This window comes from Notolepis coatsorum, assembly GCF_963971535.1.
Source record: "Notolepis coatsorum genome assembly, chromosome: 2".
NCBI lineage: Eukaryota > Metazoa > Chordata > Actinopteri > Aulopiformes > Paralepididae > Notolepis > Notolepis coatsorum.
Genome location: NC_140166.1, coordinates 141,293,355 through 141,320,197, shown reverse-complemented (window position 1 = coordinate 141,320,197; position 26,843 = coordinate 141,293,355). Strand labels below are relative to the sequence as shown.

General features: G+C 41.6%; 1 protein-coding gene across 1 annotated transcript in view; it reads left to right on the top strand.

Annotated features, from left to right (window-relative positions):
* Nucleotides 1-17,570, top strand: part of LOC311223548 (aminopeptidase N-like) — a gene marked incomplete at both ends in the record, with an annotated part of 81,231 nt that extends 63,661 nt beyond the window's left edge. Inside the window, 4 exons of the mRNA XM_084308328.1 lie at nucleotides 6,759-6,926; nucleotides 10,759-10,899; nucleotides 16,372-16,453; nucleotides 17,415-17,570. Of these exons, the coding sequence (XP_084164454.1) occupies nucleotides 6,759-6,926; nucleotides 10,759-10,899; nucleotides 16,372-16,453; nucleotides 17,415-17,570 (547 nt within the window). The remainder of the gene's footprint in view (nucleotides 1-6,758; nucleotides 6,927-10,758; nucleotides 10,900-16,371; nucleotides 16,454-17,414) is intronic.
* Between the last annotated feature and the right edge of the window lie 9,273 nt (nucleotides 17,571-26,843).

Sequence of the window (26,843 nt, the reverse complement as noted above, 5' to 3'; positions counted from 1 at the left end):
GTTGTAGTATTACACTAAACACCTCATTAGGTGGTGAGTCTCATGTTGTAGTATTACACTAAACACCTCATTAGGTGAGTCTCATGTTGTAGTATTACACTAAACACCTCATTAGGTGAGTCTCATGTTGTAGTATTACACTAAACACATCATTAGGTGGTGAGTCTCATGTTGTAGTATTACACTAAACACCTCATTAGGTGAGTCTCATGTTGTAGTATTACACTAAACACCTCATTAGGTGAGTCTCATGTTGTAGTATTACACTAAACACATCATTAGGTGGTCAGTCTCATGTTGTAATATTACACTAAACACCTCATTAGGTGGTGAGTCTCATGTTGTAGTATTACACTAAACACATCATTAGGTGGTCAGTCTCATGTTGTAATATTACACTAAACACATCATTGGGTGGTGAGTCTCATGTTGTAGTATTACACTAAACACCTCATTGGGTGGTGAGTCTCATGTTGTAGTATTACACTAAACACCTCATTAGGTGAGTCTCATGTTGTAGTATTACACTAAACACCTCATTAGGTGAGTCTCATGTTGTAGTATTACACTAAACACCTCATTAGGTGAGTCTCATGTTGTAGTATTACACTAAACACCTCATTAGGTGAGTCTCATGTTGTAGTATTACACTAAACACCTCATTAGGTGAGTCTCATGTTGTAGTATTACACTAAACACCTCATTAGGTGGTGAGTCTCATGTTGTAGTATTACACTAAACACCTCATTAGGTGGTGAGTCTCATGTTGTAGTATTACACTAAACACCTCATTAGGTGAGTCTCATGTTGTAGTATTACACTAAACACCTCATTAGGTGAGTCTCATGTTGTAGTATTACACTAAACACCTCATTAGGTGGTGAGTCTCATGTTGTAGTATTACACTAAACACCTCATTAGGTGAGTCTCATGTTGTAGTATTACACTAAACACCTCATTAGGTGAGTCTCATGTTGTAGTATTACACTAAACACCTCATTAGGTGAGTCTCATGTTGTAGTATTACACTAAACACCTCATTAGGTGAGTCTCATGTTGTAGTATTACACTAAACACCTCATTGGGTGGTGAGTCTCATGTTGTAGTATTACACTAAACACCTCATTAGGTGGTGAGTCTCATGTTGTAGTATTACACTAAACACCTCATTAGGTGGTGAGTATCATGTTGTAGTATTACACTAAACACCTCATTAGGTGGTGAGTCTCATGTTGTAGTATTACACTAAACACCTCATTAGGTGGTGAGTATCATGTTGTAGTATTACACTAAACACCTCATTAGGTGGTGAGTCTCATGTTGTAGTATTACACTAAACACCTCATTAGGTGAGTCTCATGTTGTAGTATTACACTAAACACCTCATTAGGTGAGTCTCATGTTGTAGTATTACACTAAACACCTCATTAGGTGGTGAGTCTCATGTTGTAGTATTACACTAAACACCTCATTAGGTGAGTCTCATGTTGTAGTATTACACTAAACACCTCATTAGGTGAGTCTCATGTTGTAGTATTACACTAAACACCTCATTAGGTGAGTCTCATGTTGTAGTATTACACTAAACACCTCATTAGGTGGTGAGTATCATGTTGTAGTATTACACTAAACACCTCATTAGGTGAGTCTCATGTTGTAGTATTACACTAAACACCTCATTAGGTGAGTCTCATGTTGTAGTATTACACTAAACACCTCATTAGGTGGTGAGTCTCATGTTGTAGTATTACACTAAACACCTCATTAGGTGAGTATCATGTTGTAGTATTACACTAAACACCTCATTAGGTGAGTCTCATGTTGTAGTATTACACTAAACACCTCATTAGGTGAGTCTCATGTTGTAGTATTACACTAAACACCTCATTAGGTGAGTCTCATGTTGTAGTATTACACTAAACACCTCATTAGGTGAGTCTCGTGTTGTAGTATTACACTAAACACCTCATTAGGTGAGTCTCATGTTGTAGTATTACACTAAACACCTCATTAGGTCAGTCTCATGTTGTAGTATTACACTAAACACCTCATTAGGTGGTGAGTATCATGTTGTAGTATTACACTAAACACCTCATTAGGTGGTGAGTATCATGTTGTAGTATTACACTAAACACCTCATTAGGTGGTGAGTCTCATGTTGTAGTATTACACTAAACACCTCATTAGGTGAGTCTCATGTTGTAGTATTACACTAAACACCTCATTAGGTGAGTCTCATGTTGTAATATTACACTAAACACCTCATTAGGTGGTGAGTCTCATGTTGTAGTATTACACTAAACACCTCATTAGGTGGTGAGTCTCATGTTGTAGTATTACACTAAACACCTCATTAGGTGGTGAGTCGCATGTTGTAGTATTACACTAAACACCTCATTAGGTGGTGAGTCTCATGTTGTAGTATTACACTAAACACCTCATTAGGTGAGTCTCATGTTGTAGTATTACACTAAACACCTCATTAGGTGAGTCTCATGTTGTAGTATTACACTAAACACCTCATTAGGTGGTGAGTCTCATGTTGTAGTATTACACTAAACACCTCATTAGGTGAGTCTCATGTTGTAGTATTACACTAAACACCTCATTAGGTGGTGAGTATCATGTTGTAGTATTACACTAAACACCTCATTAGGTGAGTCTCATGTTATAGTATTACACTAAACACCTCATTAGGTGGTGAGTATCATGTTGTAGTATTACACTAAACACCTCATTAGGTGGTGAGTCTCATGTTGTAGTATTACACTAAACACCTCATTAGGTGAGTCTCATGTTGTAGTATTACACTAAACACCTCATTAAGTGAGTCTCATGTTGTAGTATTACACTAAACACCTCATTAGGTGGTGAGTCTCATGTTGTAGTATTACACTAAACACCTCATTAGGTGGTGAGTATCATGTTGTAGTATTACACTAAACACCTCATTAGGTGAGTCTCATGTTGTAGTATTACACTAAACACCTCATTATGTGGTGAGTCTCATGTTGTAGTATTACACTAAATACCTCATTAGGTGGTCAGTCTCATGTTGTAGTATTACACTAAACACCTCATTAGGTGGTGAGTCTCATGTTGTAGTATTACACTAAACACCTCATTAGGTGGTGAGTCTCATGTTGTAGTATTACACTAAACACCTCATTAGGTCAGTCTCATGTTGGAGTATTACACTAAGCACCTCATTAGGTGAGTCTCATGTTGTAGTATTACACTAAACACCTCATTATGTGGTGAGTCTCATGTTGTAGTATTACACTAAACACCTCATTAGGTGGTGAGTCTCATGTTGTAGTATTACACTAAACACCTCATTAGGTGGTGAGTCTCATGTTGTAGTATTACACTAAACACCTCATTAGCTGAGTCTCATGTTGTAGTATTACACTAAACACCTCATTAGGTGAGTCTCATGTTGTAGTATTACACTAAACACCTCATTAGGTGAGTCTCATGTTGTAGTATTACACTAAACACCTCATTAGGTGGTGAGTCTCATGTTGTAGTATTACACTAAACACCTCATTAGGTGGTGAGTCTCATGTTGTAGTATTACACTAAACACCTCATTAGGTGAGTCTCATGTTGTAGTATTACACTAAACACCTCATTAGGTGAGTCTCATGTTGTAGTATTACACTAAACACATCATTAGGTGGTGAGTCTCATGTTGTAGTATTACACTAAACACCTCATTAGGTGAGTCTCATGTTGTAGTATTACACTAAACACCTCATTAGGTGAGTCTCATGTTGTAGTATTACACTAAACACATCATTAGGTGGTCAGTCTCATGTTGTAATATTACACTAAACACCTCATTAGGTGGTGAGTCTCATGTTGTAGTATTACACTAAACACATCATTAGGTGGTCAGTCTCATGTTGTAATATTACACTAAACACATCATTGGGTGGTGAGTCTCATGTTGTAGTATTACACTAAACACCTCATTGGGTGGTGAGTCTCATGTTGTAGTATTACACTAAACACCTCATTAGGTGAGTCTCATGTTGTAGTATTACACTAAACACCTCATTAGGTGAGTCTCATGTTGTAGTATTACACTAAACACCTCATTAGGTGAGTCTCATGTTGTAGTATTACACTAAACACCTCATTAGGTGAGTCTCATGTTGTAGTATTACACTAAACACCTCATTAGGTGAGTCTCATGTTGTAGTATTACACTAAACACCTCATTAGGTGGTGAGTCTCATGTTGTAGTATTACACTAAACACCTCATTAGGTGGTGAGTCTCATGTTGTAGTATTACACTAAACACCTCATTAGGTGAGTCTCATGTTGTAGTATTACACTAAACACCTCATTAGGTGGTGAGTCTCATGTTGTAGTATTACACTAAACACCTCATTAGGTGAGTCTCATGTTGTAGTATTACACTAAACACCTCATTGGGTGGTGAGTCTCATGTTGTAGTATTACACTAAACACCTCATTAGGTGAGTCTCATGTTGTAGTATTACACTAAACACCTCATTAGGTGGTGAGTCTCATGTTGTAGTATTACACTAAGCACCTCATTAGGTGGTGAGTCTCATGTTGTAGTATTACACTAAACACCTCATTAGGTGGTGAGTCTCATGTTGTAATATTACACTAAACACCTCATTAGGTGAGTCTCATGTTGTAGTATTACACTAAACACCTCATTAGGTGGTGAGTCTCATGTTGTAGTATTACACTAAACACCTCATTAGGTGGTGAGTCTCATGTTGTAGTATTACACTAAACACCTCATTAGGTGAGTCTCATGTTGTAGTATTACACTAAACACCTCATTAGGTGAGTCTCATGTTGTAGTATTACACTAAACACCTCATTAGGTGGTGAGTCTCATGTTGTAGTATTACACTAAACACCTCATTAGGTGAGTCTCATGTTGTAGTATTACACTAAACACCTCATTAGGTGAGTCTCATGTTGTAGTATTACACGAAACACCTCATTAGGTGAGTCTCATGTTGTAGTATTACACTAAACACCTCATTAGGTGGTCAGTCTCATGTTGTAATATTACACTAAACACCTCATTAGGTGAGTCTCATGTTGTAGTATTACACTAAACACCTCATTAGGTGAGTCTCATGTTGTAGTATTACACTAAACACCTCATTAGGTGGTCAGTCTCATGTTGTAATATTACACTAAACACCTCATTAGGTGAGTCTCATGTTGTAATATTACACTAAACACCTCATTAGGTGGTGAGTCTCATGTTGTAGTATTACACTAAACACCTCATTAGGTGGTGAGTCTCATGTTGTAGTATTACACTAAACACCTCATTAGGTGGTGAGTCTCATGTTGTAGTATTACACTAAACACCTCATTAGGTGAGTCTCGTGTTGTAGTATTACACTAAACACCTCATTAGGTGAGTCTCATGTTGTAGTATTACACTAAACACCTCATTAGGTGAGTCTCATGTTGTAGTATTACACTAAACACCTCATTAGGTGAGTCTCATGTTGTAGTATTACACGAAACACCTCATTAGGTGAGTCTCATGTTGTAGTATTAGACTAAACACCTCATTAGGTGGTGAGTCTCATGTTGTAGTATTACACTAAACACCTCATTAGGTGAGTCTCATGTTGTAGTATTACACTAAACACCTCATTAGGTGGTGAGTCTCATGTTGTAGTATTACACTAAACACCTCATTAGGTGAGTCTCATGTTGTAGTATTACACTAAACACCTCATTAGGTGGTGAGTCTCATGTTGTAGTATTACACTAAACACCTCATTAGGTGGTGAGTCTCATGTTGTAGTATTACACTAAACACCTCATTAGGTGAGTCTCATGTTGTAGTATTACACTAAACACCTCATTAGGTGAGTCTCATGTTGTAGTATTACACTAAACACCTCATTAGGTGGTGAGTCTCATGTTGTAGTATTACACTAAACACCTCATTAGGTGGTGAGTCTCATGTTGTAATATTACACTAAACACCTCATTAGGTGAGTCTCATGTTGTAGTATTACACGAAACACCTCATTAGGTGAGTCTCATGTTGTAGTATTACACGAAACACCTCATTAGGTGAGTCTCATGTTGTAGTATTACACTAAACACCTCATTAGGTGAGTCTCATGTTGTAGTATTACACGAAACACCTCATTAGGTGAGTCTCATGTTGTAGTATTACACTAAACACCTCATTAGGTGAGTCTCATGTTGTAGTATTACACTAAACACCTCATTAGGTGGTCAGTCTCATGTTGTAGTATTACACTAAACACCTCATTAGGTGGTGAGTCTCATGTTGTAGTATTACACTAAACACCTCATTAGGTGAGTCTCATGTTGTAGTATTACACTAAACACCTCATTAAGTGAGTCTCATGTTGTAGTATTACACTAAACACATCATTAGGTGGTGAGTCTCATGTTGTAGTATTACACTAAACACCTCATTAGGTGGTGAGTCTCATGTTGTAGTATTACACTAAACACCTCATTAGGTGAGTCTCATGTTGTAGTATTACACTAAACACCTCATTAGGTGGCCAGTAAGCCAGTAGTTACACAGCCGCATGTCGAAGTGTCCTTGAGCAATACATGTTGTAGAAGATAATGACACATGTTTTAGAGATAATGACATGTGTTGTAGAAGGTCAGCTGACACAATGACGTGAGGAACAGGATATGATGCCATACTCTCTCCTCAGCTGTGCCACTAACGCAGCTTGTCTTCCTCCAGGATCCACCCGAACCTGCGCTCCACGGTGTACTGCAGCGCCCTGGCAGCAGGGGGCGCCGAGGAGTGGGAGTTTGCTTGGTCTCAGTTTAAGAGCGCCCCCATCGCCACCGAGGCTGACAAGCTGCGCTATGCGCTGGCCTGCACCAAGCAGCCATGGCTCCTCAACAGGTAACCAAACACATGCCCCCCCTGGCCTGCACCAAGCAGCCATGGCTCCTCAACAGGTAACCAAACACCTGCCCCCCCTGGCCTGCACCAAGCAGCCATGGCTACTCAACAGGTAACCAGACACCTGCCCCCCCTGGCCTGCACCAAGCAGCCATGGCTCCTCAACAGGTAACCAGACACCTGCCCCCCCTGGCCTGCACCAAGCAGCCATAAGCCACAGGTGACATAATTATAGTACAGTGGAGAAATAAAAGATTAAAATAGAATAAAAAAGCAGTGTAAACAATATACAATATAATTAACTCTGGACATGTGCATATGGGCAACAAGGTGCGGGATGAGGGTACAGTATGTACAGTATGCCCTCTGTTATATTTGCCCTACAATAAATAGTTACAATATATAATATCTAATAATCCAATAATCTAAATCTTATTTAATATATAATCTAAAAATGCTAAATATATGATCTGATGAAGTATACAGTATTCACATAAGGTATGCATAAGGTAGTATATTAGTAGTATATGTTTGAGTGTAAGGGGTCGTTCTGGCTCTACTGTGTCACTAACTCTGGATAGTGTATTTGTTTATTTGTTTATTCAGATCCCCATTAGCTGTCACAGCTATTCCTCCCGCGGTCCACATAGAACTAAACATACAAACACACATGTACCTACCTATATGTACATACATGTACCTATATTTACATGTATGCACCTATATTTACATAAATGTACCTATATTTACATACATGCACCTATATTTACATACATGCACCTATATTTACATACATACATACATGTACCTATATTTACATACATGCACCTATATTTACATACATGCACCTATATTTACATACATACATACATACATACATACATGTACCTATATTTACATACATGTACCTATATTTACATACATGCACCTATATTTACATACATGTACCTATATTTACATACATGCACCTATATTTACATACATGTATCTATATTTACATACATGCACCTATATTTACATACATGCACCTATATTTACATACATGCACCTATATTTACATACATGCACCTGTATTTGCATACATACATACATGTACCTATATTTACATACATGTATCTATATTTACATATATGCACCTATATTTACATACATGCACCTATATTTACATACATGCACCTATATGTACATACATACATGTACCTATATTTACATACATGCACCTATATTTACATACATGTACCTATATTTACATACATGCACCTATATTTACATACATGTACCTATATTTACATACATACGTGTACCTATATTTCCAAAAGTAAAATAAATTAAGTAAGAAATGAAAAATGAAAGAATCAAACACAATGAAAGAGAAAATAACACTTAAAGTGGCATTAAGCAGGGTGACCATATTTTGATTTACAAAAAAGAGGACATGCTGCCCCCCCAGCCTCAAGATACTTAATGATACTCAACGTTTACTCAAAGATGCGTTATTGTTTTAATATATTTAAAGTATGCCTCCTCTGTATGGATATACAATTATTATTTATATTATTTTACTGTATATAACACAACAATATCTCTCTATAACCAAAGACACACCAAACCAAAGTTACTCAACAATCAACATGCTTGATTATGCCTAGAATTATCTGACAAATCTCAATGGCACAATAATAACTTAAAAATCAACCTGTAACAAAATAATAGCTCTCTTTTCAAGTATTACTGGACAAAAATAAATAACAAAATATATGAAATAATAGAAAATAGAAAATCCAGTTAACAAATATCTCTTTGTATCTTGTCAACATCTGTATCATCCTCTCAATGCCTGGGAACAATGCAAAGAAAGCATCCTTATGTATTCAATGTCAACTAAATCACAGAACTCCTTCCGGCTCTCAGTGCACACAGTGTAAATGTGGATGTACTGGTAGATTTTGAACATGATATTCTCAAGGTCAACATCTATTGTGTCTGCCCCATGATGAACACACTTATTCACTATGTGTGCTGGGCAACACACACCGATCAGTGTTGTTCTGCAGCAACCTCTTCAAATTTGCAAACACATTCTTTCCCCCTTCATCACGTCGGATTCCTCCAAGGTTTGTGTTGCAATTGTCCCCAGTAAATGCAATGCATTTTTTCAGACAAATCGTTTTTTTTGCCATGTTTCAATGAGATATTGTGCAATGGTTTCTGCCGTCTCATTTGGTGTATTTAACCTTGATTAATTTTGTTTGCATGCCACCCCTCTTCCAGTCAAAGTACTGTATTATGATTGGGAATATTTTCACTGCTCCGTGGTTACTCCTGTCTGTAGAAACACCACAGTACTGGATTTGATTTGAGTGCTTCATGTGCGACATCAATCGAGTGGGGCGCTATAACACATTGGCTTCGGATTTAGTGCGCGCACTACTGAACTTTTTGGCATTGTCAGAGTCTGGAAATGCCTTTTTTAGCAAGGCACTTGTGCAATCCATAGATTGTGATGTTTCACAGTATGAAATGCAAACTCACCCTCCGCTGCATTTACTTTACAGCGTCCTCTGTTTTCCCGGGTTTAACAAAGAAGTCTGTCAACTTTGCAGACAAACTCTCAACTTGCACATGTCCATGTGCGCCTGCACCTTTATTGGACACACACGTGCAAGCTTTGCACACGGTGCACTCCGCCTCCCTTTTGTTCCAACCGGGTCTGTACATTTGGAATTTCTTCTGCAGTTCATCTAGTACATTTGCGCTTTGGCATTGTGAATGTGAGCTGCGCTCCACTCTGTCCCCTTCCTGTTTGTGTGTGAGCGTAGTTGTAGAGCCACCTGCAGTACACTCTGGACCCAGCTAGCTAACCCTACCCCTGTCACCACCCAGGTATCTGCAGTACACTCTGGACCCAGCTAGCTAACCCTACCCCTGTCACCACCCAGGTATCTGCAGTACACTCTGGACCCAGCTAGCTAACCCTACCCCTGTCACCACCCAGGTATCTGCAGTACACTCTGGACCCAGCTAGCTAACCCTACCCCTGTCACCACCCAGGTATCTGCAGTACACACTGGACCCAGCTAGCTAACCCTACCCCTGTCACCACCCAGGTATCTGCAGTACACTCTTGACCCAGCTAGCTAACCCTACCCCTGTCACCACCCAGGTATCTGCAGTACACTCTTGACCCAGCTAGCTAACCCTACCCCTGTCACCACCCAGGTATCTGCAGTACACTCTGGACCCAGCTAGCTAACCCTACCCCTGTCACCACCCAGGTATCTGCAGTACACTCTGGACCCAGCTAGCTAACCCTACCCCTGTCACCACCCAGGTATCTGCAGTACACTCTGGACCCAGCTAGCTAACCCTACCCCTGTCACCACCCAGGTATCTGCAGTACACTCTGGACCCAGCTAGCTAACCCTACCCCTGTCACCACCCAGGTATCTGCAGTACACTCTGGACCCAGCTAGCTAACCCTACCCCTGTCACCACCCAGGTATCTGCAGTACACTAGTCTGGACCCAGCTAGCTAACCCTACCCCTGTCACCACCCAGGTATCTGCAGTACACTCTGGACCCAGCTAGCTAACCCTACCCCTGTCACCACCCAGGTATCTGCAGTACACTCTGGACCCAGCTAGCTAACCCTACCCCTGTCACCACCCAGGTATCTGCAGTACACTCTGGACCCAGCTAGCTAACCCTACCCCTGTCACCACCCAGGTATCTGCAGTACACACTGGACCCAGCTAGCTAACCCTACCCCTGTCACAGGTATCTGCAGTATACTCTGGACCCAGCTAGCTAACCCTACCCCTGTCACCACCAGGTATCTGCAGTACACACTGGACCCAGCTATGATCAGGAAGCAGGACGCCACGTCGACCATCGTCTACATCGCCGGCAACGTGGCGGGCCAGTCTCTGGCCTGGGACTTCGTCAGGGCTCGGTGGAACTACATCTTCACACAGTGAGTCCCACTAAACACGTTCTGCTCTTTACATTCACAGCTAAGGGTTAATATAGTATAATGTTAGGCAGTGGTGGAAAGTAACAAAGTACTTTTACTCAAGCACTGTACTTAAGTACAATTTCGAGCTACTTGTACTTTACGTGAGTATTTTCATTTTAGGGTACTTTATACTTCACTACATTTCAAAGGAAATATTGTACTTTTTTACTCCACTACCTTTATCTGAACCCATCAGTTACTAGTTACTTTGAAGAAAAGGATTTTGCATAGAAAACATGGCAAAATTGTATGAAGATGATATGCTTTCACATTTGAAGCCTGTCAGTAATCAGATGAGCATAACTGGACCACATACCACTTTAACACAACTTTTAGAGGTCAATGGATCGAAGATACTTAAGTACATTTAATATAAAATACTTCTCTACTTTTACTTAAGTAGAATTTGAATGGAGGACTTTTACTTTTACCAGAGTACTCATTTATCTGGACATTGCTACTTTTACTTAAGTAAAGGAACTGTGTACTTTTTCCACCACTGGTGTTAGATCCACAGCAGGCTTCAGTGAGTTCAAACACTTAGCCGACATGAGCTGCAGTGAGTCATCCTGACCCTAAGAACAGTTAGCTACAAAGTGTTAACCCTAACCCTACTCTGTACTGAGTAAAGTACTGAGATCAAAGCCATCTACTCTGTACTGAGTAAAGTACTGAGATCAAAGCCATCTACTCTGTAGCGAGTAAAGTACTGAGATGAAAGCCATCTACTCTGTAGTGAGTAAAGTACTGAGATCAAAGCCATCTACTCTGTAGCGAGTAAAGTACTGAGATGAAAGCCATCTACTCTGTAGTGAGTAAAGTACTGAGATCAAAGCCATCTACTCTGTAGCGAGTAAAGTACTGAGATGAAAGCCATCTACTCTGTAGTGAGTAAAGTACTGAGATCAAAGACATCTACTCTGTACTGAGTAAAGTACTGAGATCAAAGCCATCTACTCTGTAGCGAGTAAAGTACTGAGATCAAAGCCATCTACTCAGTACTGAGTAAAGTACTGAGATCAAAGCCATCTACTCTGTACTGAGTAAAGTACTGAGATCAAAGTAATCTACTCTGTACTGAGTAAAGTACTGAGATCAAAGTCATCTACTCTGTACTGAGTAAAGTACTGAGATCAAAGCCATCTACTCTGTACTGAGTAAAGTACTGAGATCAAAGCATGAAAGTAGCCTACAATGAATAAGTACAAAGAATAAAAGTAACCTACAATGATTAAGTACTGAGGACACATAATACAAGTAGAGTAGATTAGATTCAGATGTATTGTCATCATATACAGCACAAGTACAGTACGAAGAGAAGTTTAGCATGGAACCAGAGTGCAATATTAATATACAATGTACAAGTGATTAAAACGGGAAAATTACAACAAGACAGAAACAAACAGTTCACACAAAACATCCCCCTGAGGGAACTCAACCTGAAGAGGTTAGGGAACTCAACCTGAAGAGGTTAGGGAACTCAACATGAAGAGGTTAGGGAACTCAACCTGAAGACGTTAGGGAACTCAACCTGAAGACGTTAGGGAACTCAACCTGAAGACGTTAGTTAGGGAACCATCCTCCTGAGGGAACTCAACCTGAAGAGGTTAGGGAACTCAACCTGAAGAGGTTAGGGAACTCAACCTGGAGAGGTTAGGGAACTCAACCTGAAGAGGTTAGGGAACCATCCTCCTGAGGGAACTCAACCTGAAGAGGTTAGTTAGGGAACATGAGGAGGTTAGTTAGGGAACATGAAGAGGTTAGTTAGGGAACATGAAGAGGTTAGTTAGGGAACATGAGGAGGTTAGTTAGGGAACATGAATAGGTTAGTTAGGGAACATGAAGAGGTTAGTTAGGGAACATTAAGAGGTTAGTTAGGGAACATGAAGAGGTTAGTTAGGGAACATGAAGAGGTTAGTTAGGAACATGAAGAGGTTAGTTAGGGAACATGAGGAGGTTAGTTAGGGAACATGAGGAGGTTAGTTAGGGAACATGAGGAGGTTAGTTATGGAACATGAAGAGGTTAGTTAGGGAACATGAAGAGGTTAGTTAGGGAACATGAATAGGTTAGTTAGGGAACATGAAGAGGTTAGTTAGGGAACATGAGGAGGTTAGTTAGGGAACATGAAGAGGTTAGTTAGGAACATGAAGAGGTTAGTTAGGGAACATGAAGAGGTTAGTTATGGAACATGAATAGGTTAGTTAGGAACATGAAGAGGTTAGTTAGGGAACATGAAGAGGTTAGTTAGGGAACATGAAGAGGTTAGTTAGGGAACATGAAGAGGTTAGTTAGGGAACATGAAGAGGTTAGTTAGGGAACATGAAGAGGTTAGTTAGGGAACATGAGGAGGTTAGTTAGGGAACATGAGGAGGTTAGTTAGGGAACATGAAGAGGTTCGTTAGGGAACATGAAGAGGTTAGTTAGGGAACATGAAGAGGTTAGTTAGGGAACATGAAGAGGTTAGTTAGGGAACATGAGGAGGTTAGTTAGGGAACATGAGGAGGTTAGTTAGGGAACATGAAGAGGTTAGTTAGGGAACATGAAGAGGTTAGTTAGGGAACATGAAGAGGTTAGTTAGGGAACATGAAGAGGTTAGTTAGGGAACATGAAGAGGTTAGTTAGGGAACATGAGGAGGTTAGTTAGGGAACATGAAGAGGTTAGTTAGGGAACATGAAGAGGTTAGTTAGGGAACATGAAGAGGTTAGTTAGGGAACATGAGGAGGTTAGTTAGGGAACATGAGGAGGTTAGTTAGGGAACATGAAGAGGTTAGTTAGGGAACATGAAGAGGTTCGTTAGGGAACATGAATAGGTTAGTTAGGGAACATGAAGAGGTTAGTTAGGGAACATGAAGAGGTTAGTTAGGGAACATGAGGAGGTTAGTTAGGGAACATGAAGAGGTTAGTTATGGAACATGAAGAGGTTAGTTAGGGAACATGAGGAGGTTAGTTAGGGAACATGAAGAGGTTAGTTAGGGAACATGAATAGGTTAGTTAGGGAACATGAAGAGGTTAGTTAGGAACATGAAGAGGTTAGTTAGGGAACATGAAGAGGTTAGTTAGGGAACATGAGGAGGTTAGTTAGGGAACATGAAGAGGTTAGTTAGGGAACATGAAGAGGTTAGTTAGGGAACATGAGGAGGTTAGTTAGGGAACATGAAGAGGTTAGTTAGGGAACATGAAGAGGTTAGTTAGGAACATGAAGAGGTTAGTTAGGGAACATGAGGAGGTTAGTTAGGGAACATGAAGAGGTTAGTTAGGGAACATGAAGAGGTTAGTTAGGGAACATGAAGAGGTTAGTTAGGGAACATGAAGAGGTTAGTTAGGAACATGAAGAGGTTAGTTAGGGAACATGAAGAGGTTAGTTAGGGAACATGAAGAGGTTAGTTAGGAACATGAAGAGGTTAGTTAGGGAACATGAAGAGGTTAGTTAGGGAACATGAAGAGGTTAGTTAGGGAACATGAGGAGGTTAGTTAGGGAACATGAGGAGGTTAGTTAGGGAACATGAAGAGGTTAGTTAGGGAACATGAAGAGGTTTGTTAGGGAACATGAAGAGGTTAGTTAGGGAACATGAAGAGGTTAGTTAGGGAACATGAAGAGGTTAGTTAGGGAACATGAAGAGGTTAGTTATGGAACATGAAGAGGTTAGTTAGGGAACATGAGTAGGTTAGTTAGGGAACATGAAGAGGTTAGTTAGGGAACATGAATAGGTTAGTTAGGGAACATGAAGAGGTTAGTTAGGAACATGAAGAGGTTAGTTAGGGAACATGAAGAGGTTAGTTAGGGAACATGAAGAGGTTAGTTAGGGAACATGAAGAGGTTAGTTAGGGAACATGAGGAGGTTAGTTAGGGAACATGAAGAGGTTAGTTAGGGAACATGAGGAGGTTAGTTAGGGAACATGAAGAGGTTAGTTAGGGAACATGAAGAGGTTAGTTAGGGAACATGAAGAGGTTAGTTAGGGAACATGAAGAGGTTAGTTAGGAACATGAAGAGGTTAGTTAGGGAACATGAAGAGGTTAGTTAGGGAACATGAAGAGGTTAGTTAGGGAACAGGGAATATATATATTTTTTTTAATTATATTTTTCCCCCTTCTTTTTCCGTTTTTCTCCCCTCCCAATGTTAGTCGTTATGCCAATTCCCAATCCCCTTCCTGGTCGTTGCGCACTCTACCCCCTACAGTCGGCTGGGAGAGTGGAGACTATCACATGCTTCCTCCGACACATGTGTACCCAGCCCACCGCTTCTTTTCACCTGGCAGCGCGGACTCTCACTGGGGGAGTGTAACGTGTGGAAGGTCACACTACCTCTCTTAGATCCTTCCCTCGCTGTGCAGGCGCCCCGACCGAACTGTAGGAGTCGCTGTCCACAACGACCAGGACCCACCCACCGGCTTCCCTCCCGCTGACTCTGCCAATCGAGCCAGTATGCCGGCCGGCCAGGCCGGAAGCAACGCTGACAGCTGGATTCGATACCAGCGTCTCTTGCGTTGGTGACGAGCGCCTTGTACGCTGCGCCACCCAGCCGCTTAAATATATTTAGTTTTTAAGCAAGTGCTTCAGCCTATTCCTTTTTTCAGTCACTAATTTTGGATTTTGTGTGTGAGCTTACTTTTAATATGTACATTTGTAAAAAAATATATATTTTATATATATAAGTCCACACAAGTGTGTTTATGATTTGTCTGTAAACAAAGACAGAAAATAAACTATTCATTCATTCATTAACGGTGGAATCCACATTGAAAGAGCATACCGGCAACTGGGCTAGAGACCGGGCACAACGGACGTCCCAGGTCAATAATACTTTGTTTACAGCTGAAGGGAAGAAGCTGTTCCTGAGCCTGGTCGTCCTGGAGGCAGGTTCTGTTCCTGAGCCTGGTCGTCCTGGAGGCAGGTTCTGTTCCTGAGCCTGGTCGTCCTGGAGGCAGGTTCTGTTCCTGAGCCTGGTCGTCCTGGAGGCAGGTTCTGTTCCTGAGCCTGGTCGTCCTGGAGGCAGGTTCTGTTCCTGAGCCTGGTCGTCCTGGAGGCAGGTTCTGTTCCTGAGCCTGGTCGTCCTGGAGGCAGGTTCTGTTCCTGAGCCTGGTCGTCCTGGAGGCAGGTTCTGTTCCTGAGCCTGGTCGTCCTGGAGGCAGGTTCTGTTCCTGAGCCTGGTCGTCCTGGAGGCAGGTTCTGTTCCTGAGCCTGGTCGTCCTGGAGGCAGGTTCTGTTCCTGAGCCTGGTCGTCCTGGAGGCAGGTTCTGTTCCTGAGCCTGGTCGTCCTGGAGCGGAGGCTCTGGATGGTGGAGGCTGTGGAGGCAGGTTCTGCTGTGGAGGCAGGTTCTGCTGTGGAGGCAGGTTCTGCTGTGGAGGCAGGTTCTGCTGTGGAGGCAGGTTCTGCTGTGGAGGCAGGTTCTGTCGCCTCCTGACGCTCGTCTTGTTCTGTCTTCTAGGTACGGTGGAGGCTCCTTCTCCTTCTCCAACCTCATCAACGGCGTCACCAATAGATTCTCCACTGAGTTCGAGCTACAACAGGTAAGAGGGTTTATACAACTTTGGTGAAAATATAAAGGTTCTGGGGCAGTTAGGGTTAGATTCAGACGACGTTAGGGTTAGATTCAGACGACATTAGGGTTAGGTTCAGAAGATGTTAGGTTCAGAGGACGGTAGGGTTAGATTCAGAGGACCTTAGGTTCAGAGGACGTTAGGTTCAGAGGACGTTATGTTCAGAGGACCTTAGGTTCAGAGGACGTTAGGTTCAGAGGACGTTAGGTTCAGAGGACGTTAGGGTTAGATTCAGAGGACCTTAGGTTCAGAGGACGTTAGGTTCAGAGGACGTTATGTTCAGAGGACGTTAGGTTCAGAGGACGTTAGGTTCAGAGGACGTTAGGTTCAGAGGACGTTAGGTTCAGAGGACGTTATGTTCAGAGGACCTTAGGTTCAGAGGACGTTAGGTTCAGAGGACGTTATGTTCAGAGGACGTTAGGTTCAGAGGACGTTAGGTTCAGAGGACGTTAGGTTCAGAGGACGTTAGGGTTAGATTCAGAGGACCTTAGGTTCAGAGGACGTTAGGTTCAGAGGACGTTAGGTTCAGAGGACGTTAGGTTCAGAGGACGTTAGGTTCAGAGGACGTTATGGCTCTGTTCAGAGATGGTTAGGGCTCTGTTCAGAGATGGTTAGGGCTCTGTTCAGAGATGGTTAGGGCTCTGTTCAGAGATGGTTAGGGCTCTGTTCAGAGATGGTTAGGGCTCTGTTCAGAGATGGTTAGGGCTCTGTTCAGAGATGGTTAGGGCTCTGTTCAGAGATGGTTAGGGCTCTGTTCAGAGATGGTTAGGGCTCTGTTCAGAGATGGTTAGGGCTCTGTTCAGAGATGGTTAGGGCTCTGTTCAGAGATGGTTAGGGTTAGTTTCAGAGGACGTTAGGGTTAGTTTCAGAGATGGTTAGAGATAAGATATTGTTGAATGTAGCCTGATGTCTGTTTCTGTGTGTGTACCAGCTGAGGCAGTTCCAGGCTGACAACGCGGAGGCAGGATTTGGATCTGGCACGTTAGCAGTGGAGCAGTCCAAAGAGAGAACCATCGCCAACATGAAGTGGATCGCTGAGAACAAACAAGAGATTCTGGAATGGTTCATAGCCGAGTCCAGACCCTAAGGAGAAACAAAAGATCTGTTGCAACTTCCTCCTTCAACCAAGTTGCATGAACTGGAAGAGACGATCAAGGGAGAGACATTCAGCACTATTGGAGACCGATGGATGTTCTAAACATATTAAGATAAGATATTCCTTTATTGATCCCCTTGGGGAAATTCGGCTCTTTATTTATACCGTATTCCGCATTATTTTTAGAACATCCATCGGCCAAAGAGTTGCTGAATTTTTCTCCAGACCCTGAAGAGATATCAGTCAGAACCACACAACTACAAGACTGTCTGTCTGCACCACACACCTACAAGACTGTCTGTCTGCACCACACACCTACAAGACTGTCTGTCTGCACCACACACCTACAAGACTGTCTGTCTGCACCACACACCTACAAGACTGTCTGTCTGCACCACACACCTACAAGACTGTCTGTCTGCACCACACACCCACAAGACAGGTGTATCTGGAGTCTCATATCTATATCACCTCTCAGTTCTCCACATGGTCCAAAACACATTCTGTAGACTATTCTGTAGACTAATATAACTAAATGTACAATAACATGTTATGCCACTAGCCTACAATAATGTATTAACTTGATTCAAAAAGCCATTAGCCAATTAAAACCATATATATATGTTTAAATACATTTCCTGAAAATGTTATCTGGTTGTTCGTTTATATGTTTGGACATTAAAACTTTCGTCCATTCATTTATTATTCAGAACTCTTTTTTTAACGCTTTAGGATCATGACACTTCCTTTGTTCTCCAAGCCACCCTGAACCAGAAATCATCTTTTATTTTCAATGAAACATGATCTTTGATTTGATCTATTTTTTATTTTAAAAAGATTGACACTGAACTGCCACAAGTCTCTTTTTGTTGTTTTGTTAAATAATTGAATTGATTAAAAAAAATGTAAACAAATTGTATTATACTTGTTTGTAGATATGTTAATGTGAATGCGGTAACTTTATACAGCAAATATTTGTTAAAAAATACTGTTCTCTATTCTTGTAAGAATAATAAATAGATTAATTCTGTATCTCTCCTGTGTTTCCTTGATTCAGTTTGTTTTTAACCTTTATTTACCAGGGTAGGTTCTGTTTATAACCTTTATTTACCAGGGTAGGTTCTGTTTTTAACCTTTATTTACCAGGGTAGGTTCTGTTTATAACCTTTATTTACAAGGGTATAACCTTTATTTACCAGGGTCGGTTCTGTTTATAACCTTTATTTACCAGGGTAGGTTCTGTTTTTAACCTTTATTTACCAGGGTAGGTTCTGTTTATAACCTTTATTTACCAGGGTATAACGTTTATTTACCAGGGTCGGTTCTGTTTATAACCTTTATTTACCAGGGTAGGTTCTGTTTATATCCTTTATTTACCAGGGTAGGTTCTGTTTATATCCTTTATTTACCAGGGTAGGTTCTGTTTATATCCTTTATTTACCAGGGTAGGTTCTGTTTATAACCTTTATTTACCAGGGTAGGTTCTGTTTATAACCTTTATTTACGTGGGTAGGTTCTGTTTTTAACCTTTATTTACCAGGGTAGGTTCTGTTTTTATCCTTTATTTACCAGGGTAGGTTCTGTGTATAACCTTTATTTACCTGGGTAGGTTCTGTTTTTAACCTTTATTTACCAGGTTAGGTTCTGTTATTATAACCTTTATTTACCAGGGTAGGTTCTGTTTGTAACCTTTATTTACCAGGGTAGGTTCTGTTTATAACCTTTATTTACCAGGGTAGGTTCTGTTTTTAACCTTTATTTACCAGGGTAGGTTCTGTTTATAACCTTTATTTACCAGGGCAGGTTCTGTTTATAACCTTTATTTACCGGGTAGGTTCTGTTTATAACCTTTATTTACCAGGGTAGGTTCTGTTTATAACCTTTATTTACCAGGGTAGGTTCTGTTTTTAACCTTTATTTACCAGGGTAGGTTCTGTTATTATAACCTTTATTTACCATGGTAGGTTCTGTTTATAACCTTTATTTACCAGGGTAGGTTCTGTTTTTAACCTTTATTTACCAGGGTAGGTTCTGTTTATAACCTTTATTTACCAGGGTAGGTTCAGTTTATAACCTTTATTTACCAGGGTAGGTTCTGTTTATAACCTTTATTTACCAGGGTAGGTTCTGTTTATAACCTTTATTTACCAGGGTAGGTTCTGTTTTTAACTTTTATTTACCAGGGTAGGATCTGTTTATAACCTTTATTTACCAGGGTAGGTTCTGTTTTTAACCTTTATTTACCAGGGTAGGTTCTGTTTTTAACCTTTATTTACCGGGGTAGGTTCTGTTTTTAACCTTTATTTACCAGGGTAGGTTCAGTTTATAACCTTTATTTACCAGGGTAGGTTCTGTTTATAACCTTTATTTACCAGGGTAGGTTCTGTTTATAACCTTTATTTACCAGGGTAGGTTCTGTTTATAACCTTTATTTACCGGGGTAGGTTCTGTTTTTAACCTTTATTTACCAGGGTAGGTTCTGTTTTTAACCTTTATTTACCGGGGTAGGTTCTGTTTTTAACCTTTATTTACCAGGGTAGGTTCTGTTTATAACCTTTATTTACCAGGGTAGGTTCTGTTTATAACCTTTATTTACCAGGGTAGGTTCTGTTTATAACCTTTATTTACCAGGGTAGCTTATGTGTTTAACCTTTATTTACCAGGGTAGGTTCTGTGTTTAACCTTTATTTACCAGGGTAGGTTCTGTTTTTAACCTTTATTTACCAGGGTAGGTTCTGTTTATAACCTTTATTTAACAGGGTAGGTTATGTTTATAACCTTTATTTACCAGGGTAGGTTCTGTGTTTAACCTTTATTTACCAGGGTAGGTTCTGTGTTTAACCTTTATTTACCAGGGTAGGTTCTGTTTTTAACCTTTGTTTACCAGGGTAGGTTATGTTTTTAAACTTTAACACATTGGGGCGCCGGACCTGACTAAAGTATACTCAGGTTTTCATCGTTATTTCTTTTATTCAATATTTCCATTCATAAACATGCAGGCAACTGCGTGTTGTCACAGGGGATGGGTCTGAGATTGCAAAAGTGGCCGCTATTACACTCCATTTGAAACGATGTGGCTTGGTGTGTGGGTCGGCCTATATAAAGCTCTGTATAAAGACAATTCTGTATAAAGACAGTTCTGTATAAAGACAGTTCTGTATAAAGACAGTTCTGTATAAACACAGCTCTATATAAAGATATATATATATATATAGTTATTTATAAACACAGGTCTGTATAAAGACAGTTATTTACTGTGTATAAACACAGCTCTATATAAAGATATATATATAGTTATTTATAAAGACAGGTCTGTATAAAGACACGTCTGTATGAATATAGTTCTGTATAAAGACAGTTATATATAAAGACAGTTCTGTATAAAGACAGTTCTGTATAAAGACAGTTCTGTATGAAGATATATATATATATATAGTTATTTATAAAGACAGGTCTGTATAAAGACACGTCTGTATGAATATAGTTCTGTATAAAGACAGTTCTGTATGAAGAGATATATAGAGATAGTTATTTATAAAGACAGGTCTGTATAAAGACAGTTATTTACTGTGTATAAACACAGCTCTATATAAAGATATATATATATATATATATATATATAGTTATTTATAAAGACAGGTCTGTATAAAAACACGTCTGTATGAATATAGTTCTGTGTAAAGACAGGTTTGTATTAAGACAGCTGTGTATAAATAGCTTTTGACGACACCATGTGTAGCTCAGTGAGCTACGCAGCTCAACCTGTTCACCTCATAGTGCTGTTGATTCACACCTACTGACTACAACACTGATTTATAGACCTGTGGGACATCATAACTGTAATCTGAACAGCTCCATAAAACATTATCACAGCTAACTCTCTTATCCTCAGCTGATAGTGATCTCAGCCCCGCCCGCCTCTACCCGTGAGAACTGTCCTGTTCTGGTCTGTTATCTGGTCTCCACTAACTGGCCTGGTCTGTCATTAACTCAGAGAGGTGTGGAAGGTCAGGTCAGGATATCTGCTGCCGTGGCCTGAGTCGAGATATCTGTCTGTTCCCGTTGGAGTTTCCCCTCTTCTCTCCTGCAGAGTGAGTGCAGTAAGTTATGCTGAGAGGAGGTGCTTGCGTTTAGCATTGTGTTAGAGAAGCTACTGTTAGCTAGTTCAGCACACTGGCAGGTAGCATTATTTGGCATTTAACCAATACATTTTAAAGAAATTCATTAGCATTTTTAGCATTTTTCCTTAGCATTTTAAAATATTTTTATTAGTATTGTTAGCTTTTTTAGCATTTTTCATTAGTATTGTTATAATTTTTTGCATTTTTCATTAGTATTGTTAGCATTTTTCATTGGTATTGTTAGCATTTTTAGCCTTTGTCATTAGTATTGTTAGCATAGCGCTACGTGGTGGTCCTGCGTGATGAAGAGGTGTCGCGTCACCAAGCTGTGTGTGTCCTGCGTGGTTCTCGCGCTGCTCTGCATAGCAACCATCATCACACTGTGGACCATCGCCCTGACCAATGAGGACGCTGATGACATCACAGCTCCCTGGGAGAGGTGGGAACTTAACCCTTTCACTACCACAACACAGATGGTTAACCCTTTCACTACCACACTACAGAAGGTTAACCTTTCACTACCACACTACAGAAGGTTAACCTTTCACTACCACAATACAGGTGGTTAACCCTTTCACTACCACACTACAGAAGGTTAACTTTTCACTACCACACTACAGAAGGTTAACCCTTTCACTACCACACTACATCAGGTTAACCCTTTCACTACCACACTACAGAAGGTTAACTTTTCACTACCACCTTACAGAAGGTTAACCCTTTCACTACCACACTACATCAGGTTAACCCTTTCACTACCACACTACAGAAGGTTAACTTTTCACTACCACACTACATAAGGTTAACCCTTTCACTACCACACTACATCATGTTAACCCTTTCACTACCACACCACAGAAGGTTAACCTTTCACTACCACACTACATAAGGTTAACCATTTCACTACCACACTACAGAAGGTTAACCTTTCACTACCAGACTACAGAAGGTTAACCCTTTCACTACCACACTACAGAAGGTTAACCTTTCACTACAGCACTACAGAAGGTTAACCCTTTCACTACCACACTACAGAAGGTTAACCTTTCACTACCACACTACAGAAGGTTAACCTTTCACTACCACACTACAGAAGGTTAACCTTTCATTACTACACTACAGGCGGTTAACCCTTTCACTACCACACTACCAGTGATGTACCTGAACGCGTTCAATGAACGATCGTTCATGAACGCGTTCGTATTTTGGGCGAACTTGAACTGAACGTACTGTATATCCGCTAAATGAACGTAATTGAGAACGCGTTCATTCTCAACCCTGTGTAACGGAGTTCAAAAGTGCGTTCATTCTCAGCACTCTATTATAACAGCGTTCAAATATGTGCCATATTCATAATGCATTTCAGCCGAAAACTCAGTTAAAACACTGTAAACAGTCTTAAAGATTATGCGTAAAACCACCCGATCTGGCAACCAGCCTGTCACCCCCTGCTACGTCATCAGACTCCTCCTCACAACAAGCAGTGGAACAGGAATCTGCGCGCAGAAACCGAGAGCTGCAGCAGCAGCAGCACTCTCTCAGTCAGAGTCAGACTCTACCTCTAGACGTCGGCGTATGCATTTAAAAGAGTTTACAATTCAAACGATTTGATAAACTTCTACTTTCAGCCCGGAAATGCATTCTGATAAACTGAATTAAGGATAAGCCTCCATTTTTACAAATGTGGTATAGAGAGATCTTCGGTGTGCTCCTGAGTCCTACCCCATGAAAGACACTGTGCAATGCATAGAGTCAACGACGCTTCCTTTCAGGAGGTGTGGTGGGCCCCACTATTAGACTATTATCCTGCTGAAATGTATCGGATCCTTCTAAAGGCCCAGTGCCCCATTGTATGGACAGACCTACAGTAGGATAGGAAAAAATAAATATATGTATGTCTACATGTGAATGCGCTCGAGGCAAGTGCAATACTGTACAGTGCCTGTCTTGGTCTGCTTTCCTTTGTGCTTGTTTTTCTTTTCTTTTTGTTTTGTTTTTGCTTGCTTATGGTGTGTATGATGGCATAGAGATGAACTGGAGGACCCCCCCCACCCTTGTCCCAATGTGTGTTTTTGTAATGTAAGTAACTGTACGTGAAAAATCTATAATAAAAAATAAATAAAAAAAGAACTAAAAAGAACTAAATTAGTTCATTTTTGAAACCATGAACTTTAGTTCAACATTTTGAATTATGAACTATGAACTGAACTAGTTCATTTAAAAAAAATTGAACTGTGAACTGAACTAGTTCATGTAGAAAGTGAACTTTCCCAACACTGCACACTACAGAAGGTTAACATTTCACTACCACACTATAGCAGGTTAACCTTTCACTACCATACTACAGAAGGTTAACCCTTTTACTACCAAACTACAGAAGGTTAACCCTTTCACTACCACACTACAGAAGGTTAATATTTCACTACCACACTACAGAAGGTTAACTCTTTCAATATCACACTACAGACGGTTAACTTTTCACTACCACACTACAGAAGGTTAACCTTCCACTACAGCACTACAAGTTAACCCTTTCACTACCACACTACAGAAGGTTAACCTTTCACTACCACACTACAGAAGGTTAAACTTTCACTACCACACTACAGAAGGTTAACCTTTCACTACCACACTACAGAAGGTTAACCTTTCACTACCACACTACATAATGTTATCCTTTAACTACCACACTACAGAATGTTAACCCTTTCACTACCACACTACAGAAGGTTATCCTTTAACTACCACACTACAGCAGGTTAACCCTTTCACTACCACACTACAGCAGATTAACCTTTCACTACCACACTACAGAATGTTAACCGTTCACTACCACAATACAGAAGGTTAACACTTTCACTACCACACTACAGAAGGATAACCTTTCACTAACACCATACAGAAGGTTAACACTTTCACTACCACACTACAGAAGGTTAACCTTTCACTACCACACTACAGAATGTTAACCCTTTCACTGCCACACTACAGAAGGTTAACCCTTTCACTGCCACACTACATAAGGTTAACCTTTCACTACCACACCACAGAAGGTTAACCTTTCACTACCACACTACAGACGGTTAACCCTTTCACTACCACTCTACAGAAGGTTAACCTTTCACTACCACACTACAGAAGGTTAACCTTTCACTACCACACTACATCAGGTTAACCCTTTCACTACCACACTACAGAAGGTTAACCTTTCACTACCACACTACAGAAGGTTAACCCTTTCACTACCACACTACAGAAGGTTAACCTTTCACTACCACACTACAGATGGTTCTATTTCATTCTGGCCTCCGCTCAGCGTCAGTCTGCACTGACTTCACTTCGTGCACGTGCACTGAATAAAAAATTCCACAATGTACCTTTACATCCCAACATTCGTCTGGCCACACCCCTATCCGCTTACCTTCATAAGCAGGTGTGTGGTTACCTACTCGCCTCCTTCTTCACTTTCACCACAAGGAAGTGCCTTCGGTAGATCCCACAGTTGACGAGGTTGTTAGTTGAAGAAAGTTGAGACGTGTTTACATTTTTTCTTGCCTTTTTCTTCTCTCATATGTTTCAAAAGAAAAAAGCTAAGTCATAATGTCTACCTCAGAGGGTCGCGCTCGCAATGCCACTCTTCACCAGCGGTTATCCATTGCCGCCTCTGTTGTGCGTCTTGGAGCGGGGTTGAGGCCTCTCTCGTGGTCGGCAACCACGCTCTGTAGGCGTCCGATTGGTAGTTTGCCTCTCCAAGGAGCTGGTGCACCAGTGCCGTCTCCTGTGCGATGGCCTAGTTCCGGCTCTGGTTCCTCTGCTTCCGGGGAGTCGTCCGCTGTTGGGCCTTTGGTTGCGGGGGATTTGAGACGCAAACTTTTTGCGTCAGCTCGCTCCCGTCGCAAGATGGTGGCTTGCAGACGCGAACGGCCTGGTTTTGGTGAGTTGCTGGAGCCGGATGAGGATGCGTCTGTCTCTACATGGCCGATGGAAACAGAGGACTACATGATAGAGGCGGACGGGTTCTTGTTTGAAGGCCCGGTGGAGACATGTCTCCACCCGTCCAGGTAACACTGGAGGGGGGTGAGATGTCTCCTTGGGGTTCCTCGTCCGCAGATGTTGGGTTAGAACCTCCGACTCGGCAGCGGGATGCCCTGCTATCAACCACATCAGAATGTGGCTCCTTAACCAGTAGTCTGCTCCATGTGAGGGACGCAGGCTCAGAGGGGGAAAGTATGCAGGGGGAACTGCATGCTTTGTTCCCCGAGCTCATGGCGGCGGCGGCAGTCGCAAACGGCGTGCCGCTGCCGCAGCCACTGCCTGTTCCTGTCCCTGACGATCTCATAGGTCATCTATGGCAACGTCGCCCGGTGAGAGGTGTGGACGTTGTCTACCCATTTTTCCCTTCAATGGCGGCCTACGTCCGTCAGGGCCAGGTGGTCTCCCACATCATGGGCCTTACTCCTGCCTACGTGCAAGTCACGCGGTTGGTGGGTTTGGTAGACGGCATGAAGGAGGGCGTGCCACGGCTCGATAGGCCGATGGCGGCGCTCCTTTGTCCTGAGGTGGTGTGGGAGCCGTTATGGAAGCCGGTTCCCCAAGGGAAATCGGCGAGGCGGTTGGCGTTTTGGAGCGACCAGTCATTTATCTCCGGGACACAATCTCTAGCTGCCACTTCCAACATCGCGCAGCTGGCGACATTCATGTCCGGGATATTGACGGGCGGCACGGAGCTGACTGATTTACAACATGATCAGCTCGCCCAGTCGGCAGGAGCCATCCTGCATCTGATTCAGCCGCAGGCTATAGCCGCTGGGAAAGTGCACGCTCTGGCCACTCTGATCCAGCGCCATCTTTGGCTGGAGCAGGCACGTGTGCCGGAGAAGAAGAGGACTCCACTTCTGACGGCACCCCTCTCCGAGGCTGGACTATTTGAGTCGGCACTGCAGCTGATGACCTCAACCTACAGGGAGATGCAGGAGGAGCGCTCCGTGCTCCAGCCAAATTTCCCCCGCCCGATGTTGCCGGTGGAGTCAGACGGCCGCCGCGTCGTCGAGGTTCCTCCGCCATGGCCGCCGCTGCTACCACCGCCACTGCTGGACCTTCGGCGAAGAAGGCCAGGAGGAGAGAGGGCGCCTCCGCTACTGCA